The sequence below is a fragment of the Puntigrus tetrazona genome, chromosome 7 (genome assembly GCF_018831695.1).
Source record: "Puntigrus tetrazona isolate hp1 chromosome 7, ASM1883169v1, whole genome shotgun sequence".
Lineage (NCBI taxonomy): Eukaryota > Metazoa > Chordata > Actinopteri > Cypriniformes > Cyprinidae > Puntigrus > Puntigrus tetrazona.
Window position 1 is genome coordinate 40,536,207 of NC_056705.1, and position 17,744 is coordinate 40,553,950.

Below are 17,744 nucleotides of genomic sequence, written 5' to 3' on the forward strand. Positions count from 1 at the left end.
AGTCTTCTGAAGACACATTCGATGCGCTTTTTACGCACTTTTCTCAGCATCCTTTTATTTCTGACTCTGTTTTCCTGATTGAAAGCCTCGACTGCTAGAAGAACAGACTATAACTCCTGCACGCGACCGCAGAAAAGAAGTCACGTTGAGCGTCAATAACCGCGTTTGTTTGTTTGTTTGTTTGTTTGTTTTCTTCTCATAACGTGTTTGAACCGCTGTCCACCAGGGGGAGACTTTTAACATGTTTTCACAAGCTAACGGTCCCGTGAACGGAGAAATAAGAGCTAAATAAGCGTTATCCAAAGCAAGCAGAGGGTTTGTTGAACACCAGCAGCTCTTAGAGATGAAACCCTGACACGCTTTATAAACGATGAATGAATAAATAATAACGCGCAGTCATAACTAAACGCAGATGGATCAGCTGTGAAGCAAGTGATTCGTGCAGGTTTTGTTGATGGCAGGACTCGGGAGAAACAGTGGAAAGAGTGACTGGGGCTCAGTGCGGCTCTTGTTCAGCTGATGGGAGGGACTCTCCCTCCACCGACCAACTAACTAACTTTACACGACACTCCAGACTGGGGAACACTGACCGAAGCGACGGCTTGTCTGTAGATGCTCAGAAACACGATGTAGTGAGTCCGGAGCGGAGTCATGGTGAGTCCAGCGCCGTCCGACTGCTTGCTTTTTACTTTAAAATCACTCAGAACGCGGGAAAGCGTAAAAGAAGAAAAACGGGGCGCTTCATCTTAAAGAGACAGTAACAGAAGATCTGAAAATACTTTTTTTATTTCGTCTGGTGCGTGCTTAGCGACTTCTTTCAGGTAGAAAGGGTCTCTCTTTGTTTGGAAGAACAGTATGAATGTGTAATTGCAGGAATATTGACGTGTCTTATTATTGGAAACCTGTTTGCGTTAGTCATATGACACGAATAAATGGCATGACAAAAAAAAGAGCAACGGTTTGAAGCAGCAGTCTGCGGTGCTTGTGTTAAATGCAATGATTGTATTGGTGGAAATACGGTTACCATGGTAAACGGGAGCACAGGAGTAGGAAAGAGCTGGAGGTGGGAATTCCCCTTCATCCCATCTGAACTCATGAGGAAACTCTACAGGACACACCGACCACGCCACGGCTTCGGGCCAATAGAATAGAATGTGAAGTTAAGTGAAGTAAAACTAATAAAACGGAGTAGTTACGTCAAATAGAATCGTTTTCGGCTGAATATTCAAGTCTGTGAAACACATGATGAGATGAATAGTTAGTCAGAACTAATAGAACATAATGAATAGAATAAAAAAGAAATCGTTTTGGAGTGTTGTGAAAATATGATAGTAAGTTAAACAGTTAATATAATGTAATAAACATATTATAAACCAAGTTCAAAATTGCATGGTGGAACTAGCAGAAAATAAACTGAAACACATAGAACACAGAATTTAGTAAATAAATAGAACAAGTGGTGAAAATACAAGCATTAAGTGCAATAGAGTTAAGGGAGGTTTAACAATTTTAGTGAAATATTTGACTGAGAATAGTTGAAAACTGTCTAGTTGGGAGTAAAGTGCAACAAATAGAAGTCTGAGTAATATAGAATCTGTAATAGAATAGTTTATAGAATTAGTAGGATATAAGAGTTGTTTATCAAATTAAATGGTTAGAAGATAATGATATAGAATTGAATAAAAAAGTGAAACTAATAGAAAGAAAAAGTTTGATAACTGTAATTGGTTTTTTACAGATAAAAACATAACAGTGTTAATAGAGAGACGTGTGTTACTGTCCATCTGTCAGAGTGTGTGTGTGTGTGTGTGTGTGTGTGTGTGTGTGTGTGTGTGTGTGTGGGACAGGGTGGAGCCGTCTGGCTGCGTATACAGAGACTGAGAGAGAGAGAGACAGAGAGAAAAAAGAGACAGACAGAGAGAAAAAAGAGAAGGAGAGAGAGAAAAAGAGAGAGAGAGAGAGAGAAAAGAGAGAGAGAGAGAGACAGAGAGACTGTTTTACTTTGAGAGAAATGAAAAGACTTGACGGTGGTTTGGGTGAAGTTGTATTTTCCACATAAGACCTGAAGTAGAGGGAGATGATTCATTTTCAGTTGGGAGAGGTGAGAGTGCATGGAAAAACACATCGATACACACACACACACACACACACACATTTATTAATATAGCAGATGCTTTATCCTAAATGAACAAATGAATTTCCAGAAATGAGAACATGAGAGCGAATAATGTTCATAGTACACTGTGGATAAGACAAAGAGCATCGACACATGATCTCGAGCAGAAGTGGAGCCCACAACAAAACAGGAGCGTGAACCTGAGCGCATGCACTAAACATCACCAGATGATTCACAGCAAAGCTAGTTTATACAGGAGTGGAGCGTTAGTGAAGTTAGCATGCATCGTTTCTTTTCAGCTGATATTTACAGTGCAGTCATATTCAGATGTGTGTAATGTGTGTCGAAGACAAGCTGTAGTGTCCGATTCATTCTTGAGGCCGCTGTAGATGCACACATACACACAAAACCTCACCCTGCAGTGAGACATTTCTATCAGAAACAGAAGAGGCTGGAAACACGTGTGCAGAAATGGGAGCGTTTCTCAATTCTACATTTATTTATTTACTCACTCGCTGCAGATGAATACTAACACATCCGTTTTAATAGATGCAATGCTGTGAATCAGTTTACCCCAAACATAACTTTGATAAAAATTCATATTTAATTAGTTTGTCGTTTAATAACAATAAAGAATCAATGTTTGTTGGGCGGCAAACCGGTATATTAGAGTGATTTCTGAGGGATCACGTCACACTGAAGACTGCTATTGCAATAATGCTTTATAATTTAGATTTTACTCTATTTTTGATCAAATAAATGCTCAAAATGTAATTGATTTGAATGCAGTGTTTATGAGATAACACAAGGACGAGTGTTTGCTTGTAAGTGTGTAAACCGTGTTCCTGGACTAAACTTGGGTTTCCTTTAGTGGAGATAAAACTAGTCACATTTAAGTTCCTGATCTTCGAATAGAAACCGCTTGGGCTTGCGCTTCCACTTCGTGCTACTATTAAGTACTTTCTTCATGATTTAAGACTAAAGAAGCTGTCGGAGGAGATGTTCCTCTTAGAAAGAGGAAATAGATCTATATTTTTTCAAGCTCTCTTCCTCCATTCACAGTCTGTCTTGCTCTCGTTTTCATCAGCCTGCATCTGGATTCTATCATTCTGCTCTTCAGCAGTCTCTCTCTCTCTCTCTCACTGTATCTCTCTCGACCGTCTCTTCCGTCAGGAGGCACCGAGAAAGAGAGGAAGTGGAGGAGAACAATGACACACAGCTAGTCTTATATTGTGCTTGAGGTTGTGTTGTAGATATAGATCCTTATATACGTCATTACAGAGGTTTGATGACCTTTTAATTAATATTAATATCATCTCAAGCATTTTCTGATGTGCAAAACACATAATTTTCCTAAACTGACTTGGATTGTCTGAAAGGTTTAGTCTTGAGGACGGCGTGAATAAACACGTTTCATCTATCAGACACACTTTTCAATGAATACCGGCACAGAATGTGTTTGAAACGAGCAAGACGTAACATATTTGGTTTTTAGATTAACATTTTTTAAAAGATATCAGGCAGCAGTGACTCTCCGTGGTGTCTTGACAAACCAGAACAAGTTTGTTCATTATATAGTGAGACCCGGGCTGTTGAGATCAAAACAAATCAGATGAAAATTTGAGAAAAACAATCTAGCAGTCTCTGCCCTTTTCTAATCGATCTACTTATTTTCTCTTTATTATATATATATATATATATATATATATATATATATATATATATATATATCCTAAACATTCTCTCATTATTTAATTAAATAATATATATAATATAATATATTTCTGTCTGTCTTTCTGTTTATCTTTCTTTCTTGGACTGTGACAGCATCCGATTACGAAAACATTTTATTTTTTATCAGTTTTTTTTTTTTGTACTGTGCTTGGGTTATTATAATTATTTTGTTTTAAAATATTTGTAGCGTAACACTCTGTGTTTTAGTCATTTTAGTACTTATTTTCACTTCCTTTAGCTAGCTGAACAATTTGTGAACAGATGTAGTTCAGTTAACAAAAGCAGCCCTGTGAGCAAACGTTACACAACTTTCCCAGTAGCTCAGTGGTTTTATTTTGTTGGGTCGTTTTAGGCTGTTTAGCAGAAACTTATGAAACTAAATGGATGAAATCATCTCTAGACCTAAAAGCTGTTTCTAAGAAATCTTGAATGGAAAAGATTCTAACCTAGATGTAACTGAAATATAATATCAGTGATTTTTTCTCTTTTTCCAGGCTGATATGTGCTCTTGATTATCCTCATGTGACTTATTCACCTTTTGGTCGTAAAATCCAATTTTTTTTTTTCTTCCTCATTCTGTCTTTAATTTTGTTTTTCTTGCATTCTTTTTCGTTTTACTTTCTTTCCTGCCATTTTTCTTCTCTGTTTGTTTTTTTCTTTCCTCGCCCCCACCCCCCAAAACACACTGGCCTTCCTGGCAGACTTTCACTCTCTCTTTTCCCTCATCTTTTGTTTATTCCACTCATTGCTCGCTGAGCGGGAGACTTGAGAGAAGCATAATGTGTGTTTTGTGAAGACGCTTCGGTGTAATTGTTGTCAGATGATATTTAGAAGCGGTTCCTGAGAGACGGGGAAGAGAGACACGGAGAAGAGTGAAGAAATAAACGAGAAGAAAATATTCAGGGTTGCTATGACTACAAAACAGCAGTAAAGTAAACATTAGTGTGTGTGTGTGTGTGTGTGTGTGTGTGTGTGTGTGTGTGTGTGTGTGTGAGTGTGTGTGTTTATTGGTCAGGCCGTGCTCAGGATGGCTTCGAGCTCGTGTCAAAGGGCCTCATTCATAAAACACAAGCACACAAATTTCATATCAGCTACTAAATTCAGTGCAACTATTTATGAAAGACACACACACATATATGAAAAGTTTGGAATACTGTTAAAAAAGTAATAATTAATGAAGAAGTTATTATTCTTCTGCATTTATTTAATCCAAAATACAGCAAAAACTAGTATTGTGAAATTATTACAATTAAAAAGAACTGAAAAATAGTTTAAAATAGTAGTAATTTATTTAAATTTATTATTATTATTACTATTATTATTATTTAAATTATTATTTAACTCAGAGACAAACAAACATATAACGAGCAGCTTGTAAATAATTTGTTATATGAAGGTAGAAAAATCTGTACATTTTAAACTGATTAATTAAAAATAATTACAAATTTTAAGATATTTTGAAATATTGTTTTTCAGAAAAAAAAAAACAGAGGGCTTGATAATAGTAGTCTGTAGAGAATGATAATCTGGCATCACTCCCACAGCCACTGAATTAGAAACAGCTTCATGACAGAGTTAGCTGGGTTTTTGTAATTTGATGTAAAAGTATAATAAGTATTGTGTTCTAAATGTGAATGCATTTAAAAAATAAAATGGACAAACTATGCAAGATTTACATCGCTGATGACCATGAAATCCTTGTATTGTTATTATTTCTTTTGCATTATTCAGACAAGACACAAAGTTTCTGACTCCGGTGCAGTTGTTGAAAAGGTCATGATGACCACTGGGCCACAGGAAGTTTTAGATGCTCTCAGGAACACAAAGCAGGAAGTTGTGTTTGGGGAGGAAGAGGCTGTGATGATTAACATGTGAACGTTCTCATCAGCTGGGGTTGATGTAATCTGTGTTTCAGGGTTCAGAGGCGGTCGAGGACTGCGTGCAGGGGGCGCTATCTTCCCTCTATCCTCCGTTCGAGAGCACCGCTCCTCCTCTCCTCTCTCAGGTGAAAACAGCAGTCTCTCCTTTCTCAGTGTTTTGTGTACACTTTCTGATGATTTAGTTATCTATTCATGAATGCTGAAAACAAAAAAAATCATAATATCCCATAAACTCCTCTTAAAGGAACACTCCACATTTTTTGGAAATAGGCTCATTCTCCAAATCTCAAAGAGTTATTAAGGTGAGTTTTACTGTTTGTGAATCTAAATAGCCAATCTCCTGGTCTGGCAAGAGCACTTTTGGCATAGAGTTTTACCATTTTGAATCCATTCAGCTGATCTCCAAGGCTGGCGATAGCACTTTTAGCATAGCTTAGCATAGATCATTGAATCCAATTAGACCAGTAGCATTGCGTTCAAAAATTACTCAAGAGTTTCGATATTTGAAAATGAAAAGTTGTGGTTTTCTGTATTGCATCAAACCTCCTTGATTATTACGCTGACGAAAGAGTATAGTTCCTAATTATATCGGCCTAGAAAACAACACATTTTAATGTTCTGCCGGTCTAAGAACATGATATAGCTACAGAAGAGTCAGGTTTTAAATACATGAAGAAAAGTATTGAAACACTTAGGTAAGTTTTGGACGTGATGCTACTGGTCTAATTGGATTCAATGATCTATGCTAAGCTATGCTAAAAGCGCTATCGCCAGCCTTCCAGATCAGCTGAATGGATTCAAAAATGGTAAAACTCAACTTATCATCTCTGGGGTGTTGGAGAATGAACCTATTTCCAAAACAAGTGGAGTATTCCTTTAGAAGTTTTCAAGTTACCTCTACCAAATTCTACACAAAAACTTTATTTATGGTTTTCCATGTAGAAGACAATCAAATGTACCAATGTACCATTTTTTTTAAACTCTCAAATATTTCAAATTTTAACTCAAGCCTTAACATTAGGTTCTGAATTACACTTATCTTTGCTTAATTATGGACTAAATAACCTTGTTTAGCAAGCCAACATTCAAAGCTTGACCATTTTTCTTTATTGTGTGTTTTGTAGGTGTTCTCCGTGCTCGAGTCCACCTATCAGCACGACAGCTTGAGATATCTCCTGGATTTCTTCATTCCTGCCAAACACCTTCTGCACAGATTACAACAGCATGCATGTGTAAGTGTTCACTTGTTAGTGGTGACGTCTAGGGCAAGCACCACTATAACCCTTAAGTAACCTTTGAGTTTCGTTCAAATCCTGGTTCTTAACAATTAAACTTCAGTTTGTTGAGGAGAGGTGAGCTATTACTTTAAATAACTAAATTGAGGATTTTTACCTGTGGGCTACAAATATTATGTATAAAAAAGGCATAAAATGTAAATTTTTGAAAATCCCATATAAACTGAAGGAGCCGTATGCAACGTTAAATTGCCTCAATACTTTAATACTCTATAATCAATATCACTTTTCTTGCCACTTACTGTAGTAAAATCACTTAGCACTTTTCCTTTAGACACATGTATGTCACTCACAAACACGGAAAATGTTCACTATGAAAGTCTCTCACACTTACATAAATACATGACACACACACACACATTCTCAGCCGGCTCTGTTTTCATTGTCGCTATGAGAAGCTGCCAGGGACGAGAGCCTCGGTCTGAGTCATGGCTGTAATTCTTACCATATGTGTGTGTGAGAAAGAGAGGGCCTGAGAAAGACTGGAGGAGTGTTCGCTTGAGAAATGGGGGAGGGATAAACAGACCGAACACTGGGGCACATTGAGAAAACCGTAGAAAGGGAGTATCAAAATGAGAAAACTGGGGGCTGTTCACTGGAGGAAGAAGGAATATGACTTCACAGTCATTCTTCAGATGCACTGAAGATACTTTTAGATCTTTTAAAATGACTGTAAATTGCATACCATAAAACAGAGGGTGGGGTTTAAAAGGAAAAAAGGGTGGATTTGTGAAAATAATTTGATCACTGTCCTGTGAGTGGCCACGGATAAGGGGGATAATTAAGCCTTTGTGAAGAGAAAGCTTGTGAAACTACATTAAGATTTGCGGGTTGTGAGGTAAGTAAACGCTTTTAGATGGAGGAGATGAGAATATGTGGAAGATGCATGAGTAATTTGTAACACAAATAATTATATAGATATTTAATGATGCACACAAAGTTGAGGTAATGAACAACATTGCACTTGGCAAGAGGACCCTGGATGTGCATTAATTTGCAGCTTCTCAGCAGTCAAGGTCTAGATACTATGTGAACATGCCTATAACGACATTGATCATGACCACCAGTACAATGACCTGCCCCAGTACTGGGTGTATTCCACTGTTTGTGTTTTAACATTGTGCAACAAACTGGAATAAATTTAAGCTTTTAGAGTACTATAGACAGACTGTCATTGTAACAATTATTTCTCTCTCTTTCTCAGTCTCAGTATCTGGGCTGTCTCTTCTTGCACTCTGGTTGGCCACTATGTTTGGAAGAGAAGGTAGTAGTACAACTCTCTACTTTGGACTGGAGACTTCTGCATAGCACTGACTTCTACCTGCAGGTGGTCCCCTTCTCGACACGTTGTCCTCGTCTTGCTCTTAAGTGTCTTGCACCTGGTGGGAGGAATGTACAGGAGGTTTTAGTGCCAGAGTCACAGCATCCGCTGGTGTTTACTTCAGAGTGGCTACATTGCATTAACAAGGAGCGTGGCTGCAAGAGAGAAGGTAAGACAAAAATGGACGAATAAGGGGCCGTTCACATGTTGCGCCTAAAAAGAAGTGGAAAATGCTAGGCGTGCAGTTTTATCCCTTTTTTCCAAAGCATTCAGGTGCTTACACTCTAGAAGCATCTACCGTAGCTAAGCAACCATGATCTGCACTTTCCGTGTTGAAGCGGAAGTTTCAGCAAAGGATAAATGGATTTCTTGCAAGAAAATTCACTTGCAGTACCTCTGCTACTAAACTTACTTGTATACCTGTACTATAACTTACTTGCTATACCTGTACAGCTTTGACCAAATATTGCTTTATTTTGGCTGAGCTTTCAATGTTGATATGGAAAAGGATGAAGCTGATTGGTTGATTCTTGTCACTTGACCCACAGTGTGCTTGCAGTTTGGGTGGGGATGGTTGCAATGCGGTGGGGATGGTTTAATACATTTGAGAAGAATTTGATGTTTAAAGCAATGTCTTAAGTTTTTGTTTAATGTTTTAGAATGAAACACTTTTTCTTTTTCACTTTCTTTCCATGTAGGTGGAGGATGTTTGGACACCTGTCTGGTGAGTACATGTGATGGAGTGATCCGTATTCCATGGGAAGAGGTGGTCTATCCCAAACTCCTCCACAATCCATCAGATCCTCTCAAAGACAACCCTGACCAACCTGACTTATCATCAAAGGGTTTGGGCCTTGGTTGGGGCAGCTCTTCAGGGGAGCGTGATTCCTGGTCCTGGGACGAAGAGGATGACTTGCCTCCAGATGGAAACGAGGCGGAGATTGAGGCTGCCTTAGAATCCCTGCGTAGAAGCAGTGCTGACCATCTTGTAGCTGATGGTGCTGGAGATTATGTTGAGCTACTAGAGCCCAGAGGAGGCCCAGATGGTGGTGCTGATCCTAAACAGCGCTATCTGGAGATGCATGGAATATGTAAGACCAAAACATTGCCTCTGTGTAGGAGGGCTAAAGCAATACGACTACGAAAAGGGAAAGGGAGAGGGTATGGGAAGACTGAAGCTGGTGCTAGGGCTGGAAGTCTGGTACGAAGGGATAGCAACAACAATGGCAAGGATGGTGTAGTTTCCTGCAGTGACTTGGCTACCTCACGGCCCTTGCCTCGTGTCATTGATTTGGGTCGCCAAAGAAGGTTATACTCCTCAACATTCCATGACTCTGACGAAGGTGCTAGAGACCCAGTAGGTCTCGACAGTCTGGCCAAAGAAAGAAGGCCAGGGGTAGGAAAAGAGAGAGATGGGACTGGGGGTACACTCCCATGGGAAGAGTGTCAGAGAAAGAAAATTTCCAGCAGGCGATGCTCCACAGATGATAGTGATGTGGCTAAGAACAAAGCAGAGAGTCTGGAAGATGGACAACATGACCACAATCAAAGACCGCACTGTGGCTGTGATGATAAAACATTGGCCAGTGCTTTAGACAGTAGGAATGACGTTGCAACATCAGTAAATGCCTCCACCTCTGCAGATAATGAAGCTATCCCTTTAGCTGTTTATGGAGAAACAGAAGACATAAACAAGAAATTGGCTGGAGAATCTAGGACACGGACAGTGTCTCTCCGAGATTCATCCCCAAACAATGCATCCGATTCATCAGGTTGTGCACAAAGCAGGACCAAACACTCAGACAATACTAGTAAAGAGAAAACAGATAAAATTTTGTCACCATCAGGTACTGTAAACGTCATGGAAGAAAAGTGTCCTGAAAAGTCAGATAACCCTATTTGTCCCAGAGGAAAGGAAGTAAAAACAGGTGGATTTAGAGCACCCAGGTATGGTTATGTGAATGTGAATTTCCAGTGCATAGTTGATGGTAATTGCCTTGTTGTACTCAGTACTAGGAATATTATGCCAATTGTTTTATCACTAAAAAAAGATAAATTTGCCTTCCTACAGAAGGAAAAGGAAAGCTAAAGGAGGCAAAGGGAAGGCCAAATCCAATGGCCGTGTACAGCATAAAGGCAAGGGTGACCAAATTCACTCAAAGAACACATCCAAAGCCACCCAACTGATCAACCGTTCTAGCCAATCAGAGGAGGCTGTGGCTCCCAAATGTGTAGCAGCCACTGACACAGAAACAGATGCACAGTCAAAATCCAAAGATGGGGGTACGTTTTGATCGTCTCATTTAATGTTCATAAGTCACCTCTCATTAAGTGCTGAAGACATAACTCACTCCATACTTAATTTGGTTATATTTAACATGTATTACAGAAAGCCAGACTGGCACATCCCTTCCTGATCATTCCCAAAATGAGATGGGATTATCTGAATCTGCTGCTCGCTTAGAGTGCAAATCTCCCCCACCTCATCTTAAAGACTTAGATGTCAATCTTCTGCAGTCAGGAAAGCTAATATTAACAGGTAGATGTTCTTACTTTTAATGATTACCAAATATTTATTATCCCCTTAACATTAAGTCATTTCTCACGTAGGTACTATGGACAGACTGGGACGAGCATTGGTTATCACAGAAAGTCACCTCCCAGAGGATGGATGGAACACAGATGAAATGATCAAAGTGTTGTCCTGCTATTACGCCCTCACCAGGTCTGTTACTCAACACATTATTATGACTGTCACTGCCAAATGCATTGTTTTTTTTTGAGACAAAACATTCATATTGAGTAAGCTAAAGTTAGAGCTGGCTGAGTATTTTTATATTCTGGGTAACCCCCCCGTGTTTCACTGAATTTTAGACTGGAGGGCACTGTCTCATGACCTTTTACTGTGTTTGGCTCATGTGCATTCTGTGCTGTGCTTATTTCGAAATAACAGACCTATGGCCAGAGAGAAGGGTCTTACAGTCATAGCGGACAGCAGAAAGTCTGCCCTGTCTGAACTCTGTCTCTCTGCACTGAAGCTCTTCAAGGTGAGTCGGTGCACGGATGGTGTTTGTGGTCCGGTGGGTGTTTTGCATTGATTTGATTCTAAATCTGTTCTTTCTGGGTGTATGTGTCTGTTTGTGCCTAACAGGGACAGGCAGAAACAGGGCTCGACTCAGTCCTTATCCTAACTGAGGAACAAGATGAATCGACCCAACCGTGTCTGGATGGAATAGAGGTGTGTTTTTATTCACTGAGCTAATATTCATCAATCAATTTGGGCTACCACAGAGTAGGACATTTAAATCAATTTTGAGCTCAACCCCCAAGACCGACAGAGAAGCAGCTACTGGCACCTGAAATCTACAAAGCTGAAAATGAAGAAAGGAATTTAGACAAGACATGCCTTTCCATGATGTGACATTTATAATAGTTCACAACTGAAGCTAAAAGAGGACAGGCTATGCTTAACCGCCCTTGTTCTAGATTGCATTTTTATTATCAGTACATTTATATCTAACACTTAGATCTAGTAGCCTCTGGAATGCTATTTATAAAACACCTCAAACAGAAGAGTTTATTATTTATCTCACAGACACAGAAAGCAAAGACTTTGCAGCATGTTTGCTTTTTGTCAACTGGAGGAGTTTGTTCAGTTCCAGCGTTTGAGTAGATGATAAAACTCATTAGAGATTTTATTCACTCTAGGTGCATACAGTACGAGGTACAGGCATCCTTCAGCAGTTTGTGGACAAGCAGCAGTTGCCCAAAGAAATGGGTGGAGACTTTAACCACTCACATGATGACTGGCTCGTTTTCAGACTGGTAAGAATTTACTTGGCAAGTTGTCCTGCATAGCCAGACTTCTGGCATGGTCTGCAGTACAGTTTATTCTGACTCTCAAGAGTGTGGATATCTAGATTACTTGCTACTAACAGTTTGAATAAACTGAATATATTTGTGCAATTGTACACCACTTATCTGACAATTCCAGTGATTAGTGCTCACCGTAACAGCCTGGTTTTGGGTAATCATGGCACAATGCTGAAATGTTAAGATCATGGTGGAGTACAGTACTGCACTCGCCGCAATCCTAAGTCAAGATGTTCACCATCAGAGACATTTTTCAGGCTATTAGAAACTAGCTAGGTAACATTATGTTTCATTGACATGAATGGACATTGTTCTGTCTATGTATAAACTTAGCACTTTGGTTAAACATACTTAGAATATGTCCCACAACAAAACACATTTTTACATAAAAATAAAAACTGAAAAGCTACACACATAAAAAACACCAATAAATGTAAATATAAAGGTATTAAGAATTACCACAAGCCTGACACAACATCTGGAGCAGATTAGCACGCTCTTCCTGATGCTCTGTACAGAGTTTGGAGCAGCTGACTGAGCGCTGTGAGAGCGCCCTCACCCTGCTGGGAGATGCACTGCAGTCTATGGACACAGAACCACTACCTGACTGCATTAAGGTAAAGATGTGTTTGATGTAAAGTATGATTTGCTGTCTAATTACGTACATGTTCGTTTGCGTGATATATAAGCCTATATTTGAGTTACCAGACTGTATTGTTCTTTTCACTCCCAGAATGTTCCCCTCAGCGTTGACAAGCACAGAAAGTTAATGACAAGCATCCTCACTGACCAACGGCTGACAGAGCTGCAGCAGAGGGGCGGGGCTTGGCTGGCAGGTCTGGCCAATGGGACATCAGGGTTGGCACAGAAATCACCAGACTGCAAGTATGAATAGAGTTCATAGAGAATACATAATAACTCTAGTTTCACTTAGCTTGACTTAAATGTATGCTTTGGTGGACATTTAACAGCATTTACTCAAAATCTAAAATTGCAAATGTAATTTTGCTCGTCTGACTATAGTTTTGCATTGCTTTTTGTATTCAGGGCTGCTTTGGGGGTGACCTCTAACCTGTACGACAGTGTGGATGATGCGCTTCACCGCCTGGTACGTGTGTCCAATCAGAGGGGTCGTGACCTGGAAGCGCTGGGGAGATTGGCTGCACTTGTGGATAAATTGGACAAGGTATGTGTGAGGACATTTGTCTCTCTGTCGGAATATTAATCAGGTATTATTTACAAATAATTTTATTCAGATTATTTGTTCATTATTTTTTTCTGATTTTACACATTCAAGCAATCCTGGAAACTTTGATTAGCTTCAGACGTGTTTGATTAGGATTAGAAAGTGCAGCACTTGAGTTATTTCGCAGTGTAAACTTTACTCAGTAAATTGGGAATGTTCGAGAGAATTCAGTATTGCATGCAGACAATGAACTCACGCTAAACCGCGGACTCAGTCGGTCACGTGAAACTGTGTAAACTTGCAGCTTTGTTGATTATAATGGGAGCATTCCAGATTGTTGCTCGCTTGCTCTGAATGACTGTTTTGTTTTTTAAGCCTCATGGAGAGCCGTGCTGACCATTTAGGCAGTGTGTTGGTTTAGTGATATGATAGTGTATATGACAGCAATAAAGTCATTCAGGGAAACAGTCCAGGAACACATTATGAAAATAGATATTATATTTGTACGGAAATTGTAAGAAATAGTTCACATGAACATAAAATACATCATAAATGATTTGTTTGCAATATTTTACGTCAGAATTAAATTTGTTTTTGTTTCACAAACATCTGCTTCTGCTCTCCTTCGCAGTTTATGCGATGAGTAGCAATGTCTGATTTTTAATCTTTTAACTAAATTGGTTTATCTGATTTGATCTATTTCTCTTTGAACTTATTATATTATTAAAATGTCTCTATAGCTTCTTTCTCTATTCTTTCTCTGTGCGGTTTTCTATGTGTAATAAATTAAGCTAACTGAGATTTGTTATAGCACTTGCATATCATTGCTCATAAGTCCCTAACATATATAAGCAAATCAAAAGTTTTCTATTTGCATAATATATGTGTGTGGTCTGGGTATATAAATACACAAATATACAGTTTATTTAGAAAATATATACATATTTGTCTGAAATATATACATGCATGTGTATTTATATATACATAATAAATATACACAGCACACATACGTGTATTATTATATTATAGTATATATATAACGTTAGCTATAATACTTCAACCATGTCATTTTAAAATATTTAGTGAACTGTTTGTTTTGAGTTTGATTATCATTGCGCCGTTTCATCATTTATGAATTTGACTTCTTGTCTTTCTGTGTGTGTGTGTGTGTGTGTGTGTGTGTTTGCTCCAGTGTGAGAGAGACATAGAGCATGTTCAGCAGCAGCTCGAGGACTATAAACATCCTCCTCTGTCTCTCAGCAGACTGTCTCTCAAACAGCACAAGTTCAAGAGCTTCAGAGAGTCTGCCATGGTGAGTCTGTAACTCCAGACGAAATAAACTATAAACCAGACGCTCCTCATTCCTCGCTCCTTACCTGCAGCTTGGCTTTGCATTTGTGTGTGTTATCAGGAGCTTCACAGCGAGACTCTGGTGCTGCTGGGAGAGGTGGAGAACTGGTCTGAGCTGGACTGGCCCGGTCTCAGAGCCGTGCTGGACAAACTCCCTCCAATAAGGGAAAAAGTGCGAGACATGTCTCACTGTCTGTCGGACTGCTGGACACAGCTGGACAACACACAACGGCTGCTGTCTACACTTACTGAAGTACAAACACACACACAAGACCACTGTGTGACAAGATATCTCTTAACTGTTCAGTCCATGGTAGATATAATTCCACAACCAGGAATAGACAGGACAATAATGCAGGAAAAAAGAGAGCAAAGGTGGACATGAGAGAGGACATGTTAACATGAACAAGAACATGAAGCTGAGTTTTTTACGGTAGCTTTTTTGTTAGACTTAGAGTTATCCATTCAGAATTTAGAATCAGGACTGTTTTATAGCATTAGTATGAAGTGTTTTCCACTCAAGTTTTACACAGTATGGCAGAATGAAAGACTTACAGTACATTAAATACCTCATTTGTCAATTTTTTTTTTTTTTTTTTTAATTAGGCATAGATGCATTAAATAGAGCAAAAGTGCCCTTAAATTGATAATATTTTTAATAGTTTAAATGACTGCACATTTATAATATTAGAAGAGATTTCTGTTTCAAATAAATGCAGTTTTATAATTAAGTTCAGAAAGAAAAAAATCCTGAAAATGTACCAGTTTTGACACCGTGTCTAATTATTTCCATCATTGATATGAATGAGAAGTGTATCTTCAGCAATGAATCGGGATATTAGAGTGATTTCTGAAGGATTGCGTGAAACTGAAGACTGGAGTAATGATCCTGAAAATTCAGATGGGCTTCACGGAAAAAGTTAAAGTTTAACAGATATTTACACAGAAATTAATTTTAATAGTTCACAATGATTAGAGATTTCATAAAAAAAAAAAAAACTTAACCAACTCCAAACTCTTGAATGGTAGTGTATCCTTAATTTAGGTGTAATTAGGAAACAGGAAAACTATTAAACTATTTACAGTTTGCCAGTGGAGAAAAAATAAAAACGTCTCCATTGACAATATTATATAAATTTTTCGCTAGCGTGATTGTACCTCATGACAGTACAATCATGAATCAAAATGCTTTTTGGAGCAGAGTGCAATATAACATTTACATTTAGAGTATTTGCCCCTACAAACATTGTCAGTAATCATATACTCTGCATTTTTTCTCTCTACAGGCGTCTCAGTGGTGTGACGTGGTTTCGTCCTCTTCTCCTTCCTCTTCCTCGTCCTCCCCTCTCTCTTCTCTTCCTCCCATCCCTCCATCACGCTTCCAGGACGCTCGCGCTCTTGCTCTGGATCTGGGCGGTGGGGCATTGCTGGACCTCTGGTCCCAGACTCTGGAGCGCTATCAGAAGACGCTGGCTCAGTTTAAGAGCCGAATCCTGCAGGCGGAAAGAGGCTCGTCGTCGGCCCAGGGTCAGGAGCCGGACGCCGGGGGCAGAGTGAGGACTCCCGCTCCCAGCACATCCAGCCTGGGGGATCCAGAGGGGGAGATCGAGCCGGACTGGTGTCCTGGAGGAGGAGAGGGGGGCCTGCAGTCCTGGGGTTCACTGGCGTCTCTCTTCCGGCCGCAGAACTGCTCAACGCTCAAGATCGGAGAGGAAAAGAAGAAAGAAGGCGTGAATCCAGGAGGGGGAAAGTTTCTGCAAAATCTGCTGCACCCGGCCAAGAAAAATGTAAGTGTGCGTGTTTTAGAGTGAGGGAGTCTCAGTCATGAGTTCAGCAGCAAAAATAAACTAAAACGCATACTTACACATTCACAGCTAACTAGCAACTCCCTACCAACCTTTGAAACCACTCAAAGTACATGCATTGCAGCTCCCTACCAACCAACATAAACTGCTTTGGAGCATCTGCATAGCAACGCCCTAGTAACCATCCAGAACATTCTAACAAGCAAATAGCGACAACCTAGCAACCATCCAGAACCCCTTGACAACTGCATACAAACATTCTAACCAGAACACCCTAGCAATCATCTAGAATACCCTAGCAGCTGCATGATAACTCTCTAGGGAACCCTCCGGTTTAGCAACACCCTACCAACTATCTAGCAGTTTCCTAGGAAGCTCCAAGAACATGAAGTATACTTTGGGCTTGAGTAACCGGTTGTCTCTGTTCCGCTGTAGGCCACAGACGCGCCTCTCCCTCCCAAACCTCCTCGCAAGCGCCATCCCAGTTTCGACCTCCAGGCTCTGCTGGCCCCTCGCCGCTCAGCCGCTGCGTCTAAACCCGCCGAGTCCACCTCGGGCCAGTCCTCTCCGCTGTCCTGGCTGGGCCGCCGGGCACTGACGGATCCCATCCTTACGGCAGGGGTGGCAGCAGCACTTCCAGGGTGGAGGGATTCCGCTGGAGGAGGAGGAGCAGGAGGAGGAGGAGCTGGAGCAGGAGGAGGAGGAGGAGGAGGAGGAGTGCTGATCAGAGGAGTGGAGGTCAGCAGTAAGGAAGTTGCGGATCACACAGGCTTCACACGCCAACATGTGTTGCTCAACCGCACCGAAAGAGAGACAGGGCTGGAGAGAGCAGGAACGACCGCACAGAGGTGTGTGTGTTTGAGGTTTCCCTTCAAAAATCATCTGATGAATCTACTTTGTGAGGTCATTCGTAAATGTTCATTAAGGGGAAAGAGCTTTAATTCGTTTATTTTGTGTTATTTTATTACTACTGCCGAGTCATATCACCCTGTTGCATTTGGTTTTCTCCCAGTTATTTCTTCCAGGAATTGTTCTCCCAGTTTATCATTCATGGTCATGAATGCGCAGTTTCGAAAAATTTTATTCAGTCCATGTTTTACTCACCCTCAAGCATCCTAGGTGTACATGACTTTCTTCTTTCAGACAAATGCAATTGGAGTTATCTAAAAAAAACAAAAACAAAA

General features: G+C 40.0%; 1 protein-coding gene across 1 annotated transcript in view; it reads left to right on the forward strand.

Annotated features, from left to right (window-relative positions):
• Positions 1-322: 322 nt before the first annotated feature.
• arhgef40 (Rho guanine nucleotide exchange factor (GEF) 40) overlaps positions 323-17,744 on the forward strand; it is a gene marked incomplete at its 3' end in the record, with an annotated part of 26,955 nt that continues 9,533 nt past the window's right edge. The window contains exons 1-18 of the mRNA XM_043243242.1: positions 323-654; positions 5,766-5,855; positions 6,855-6,962; positions 8,230-8,515; positions 9,045-10,293; positions 10,418-10,629; positions 10,736-10,885; positions 10,957-11,071; positions 11,300-11,393; positions 11,498-11,584; positions 12,055-12,171; positions 12,738-12,836; positions 12,953-13,104; positions 13,267-13,405; positions 14,598-14,717; positions 14,817-15,008; positions 16,042-16,542; positions 16,996-17,408. Coding sequence (XP_043099177.1) covers positions 652-654; positions 5,766-5,855; positions 6,855-6,962; positions 8,230-8,515; positions 9,045-10,293; positions 10,418-10,629; positions 10,736-10,885; positions 10,957-11,071; positions 11,300-11,393; positions 11,498-11,584; positions 12,055-12,171; positions 12,738-12,836; positions 12,953-13,104; positions 13,267-13,405; positions 14,598-14,717; positions 14,817-15,008; positions 16,042-16,542; positions 16,996-17,408 — 4,127 coding nt within the window. The remainder of the gene's footprint in view (positions 655-5,765; positions 5,856-6,854; positions 6,963-8,229; positions 8,516-9,044; positions 10,294-10,417; positions 10,630-10,735; positions 10,886-10,956; positions 11,072-11,299; positions 11,394-11,497; positions 11,585-12,054; positions 12,172-12,737; positions 12,837-12,952; positions 13,105-13,266; positions 13,406-14,597; positions 14,718-14,816; positions 15,009-16,041; positions 16,543-16,995; positions 17,409-17,744) is intronic.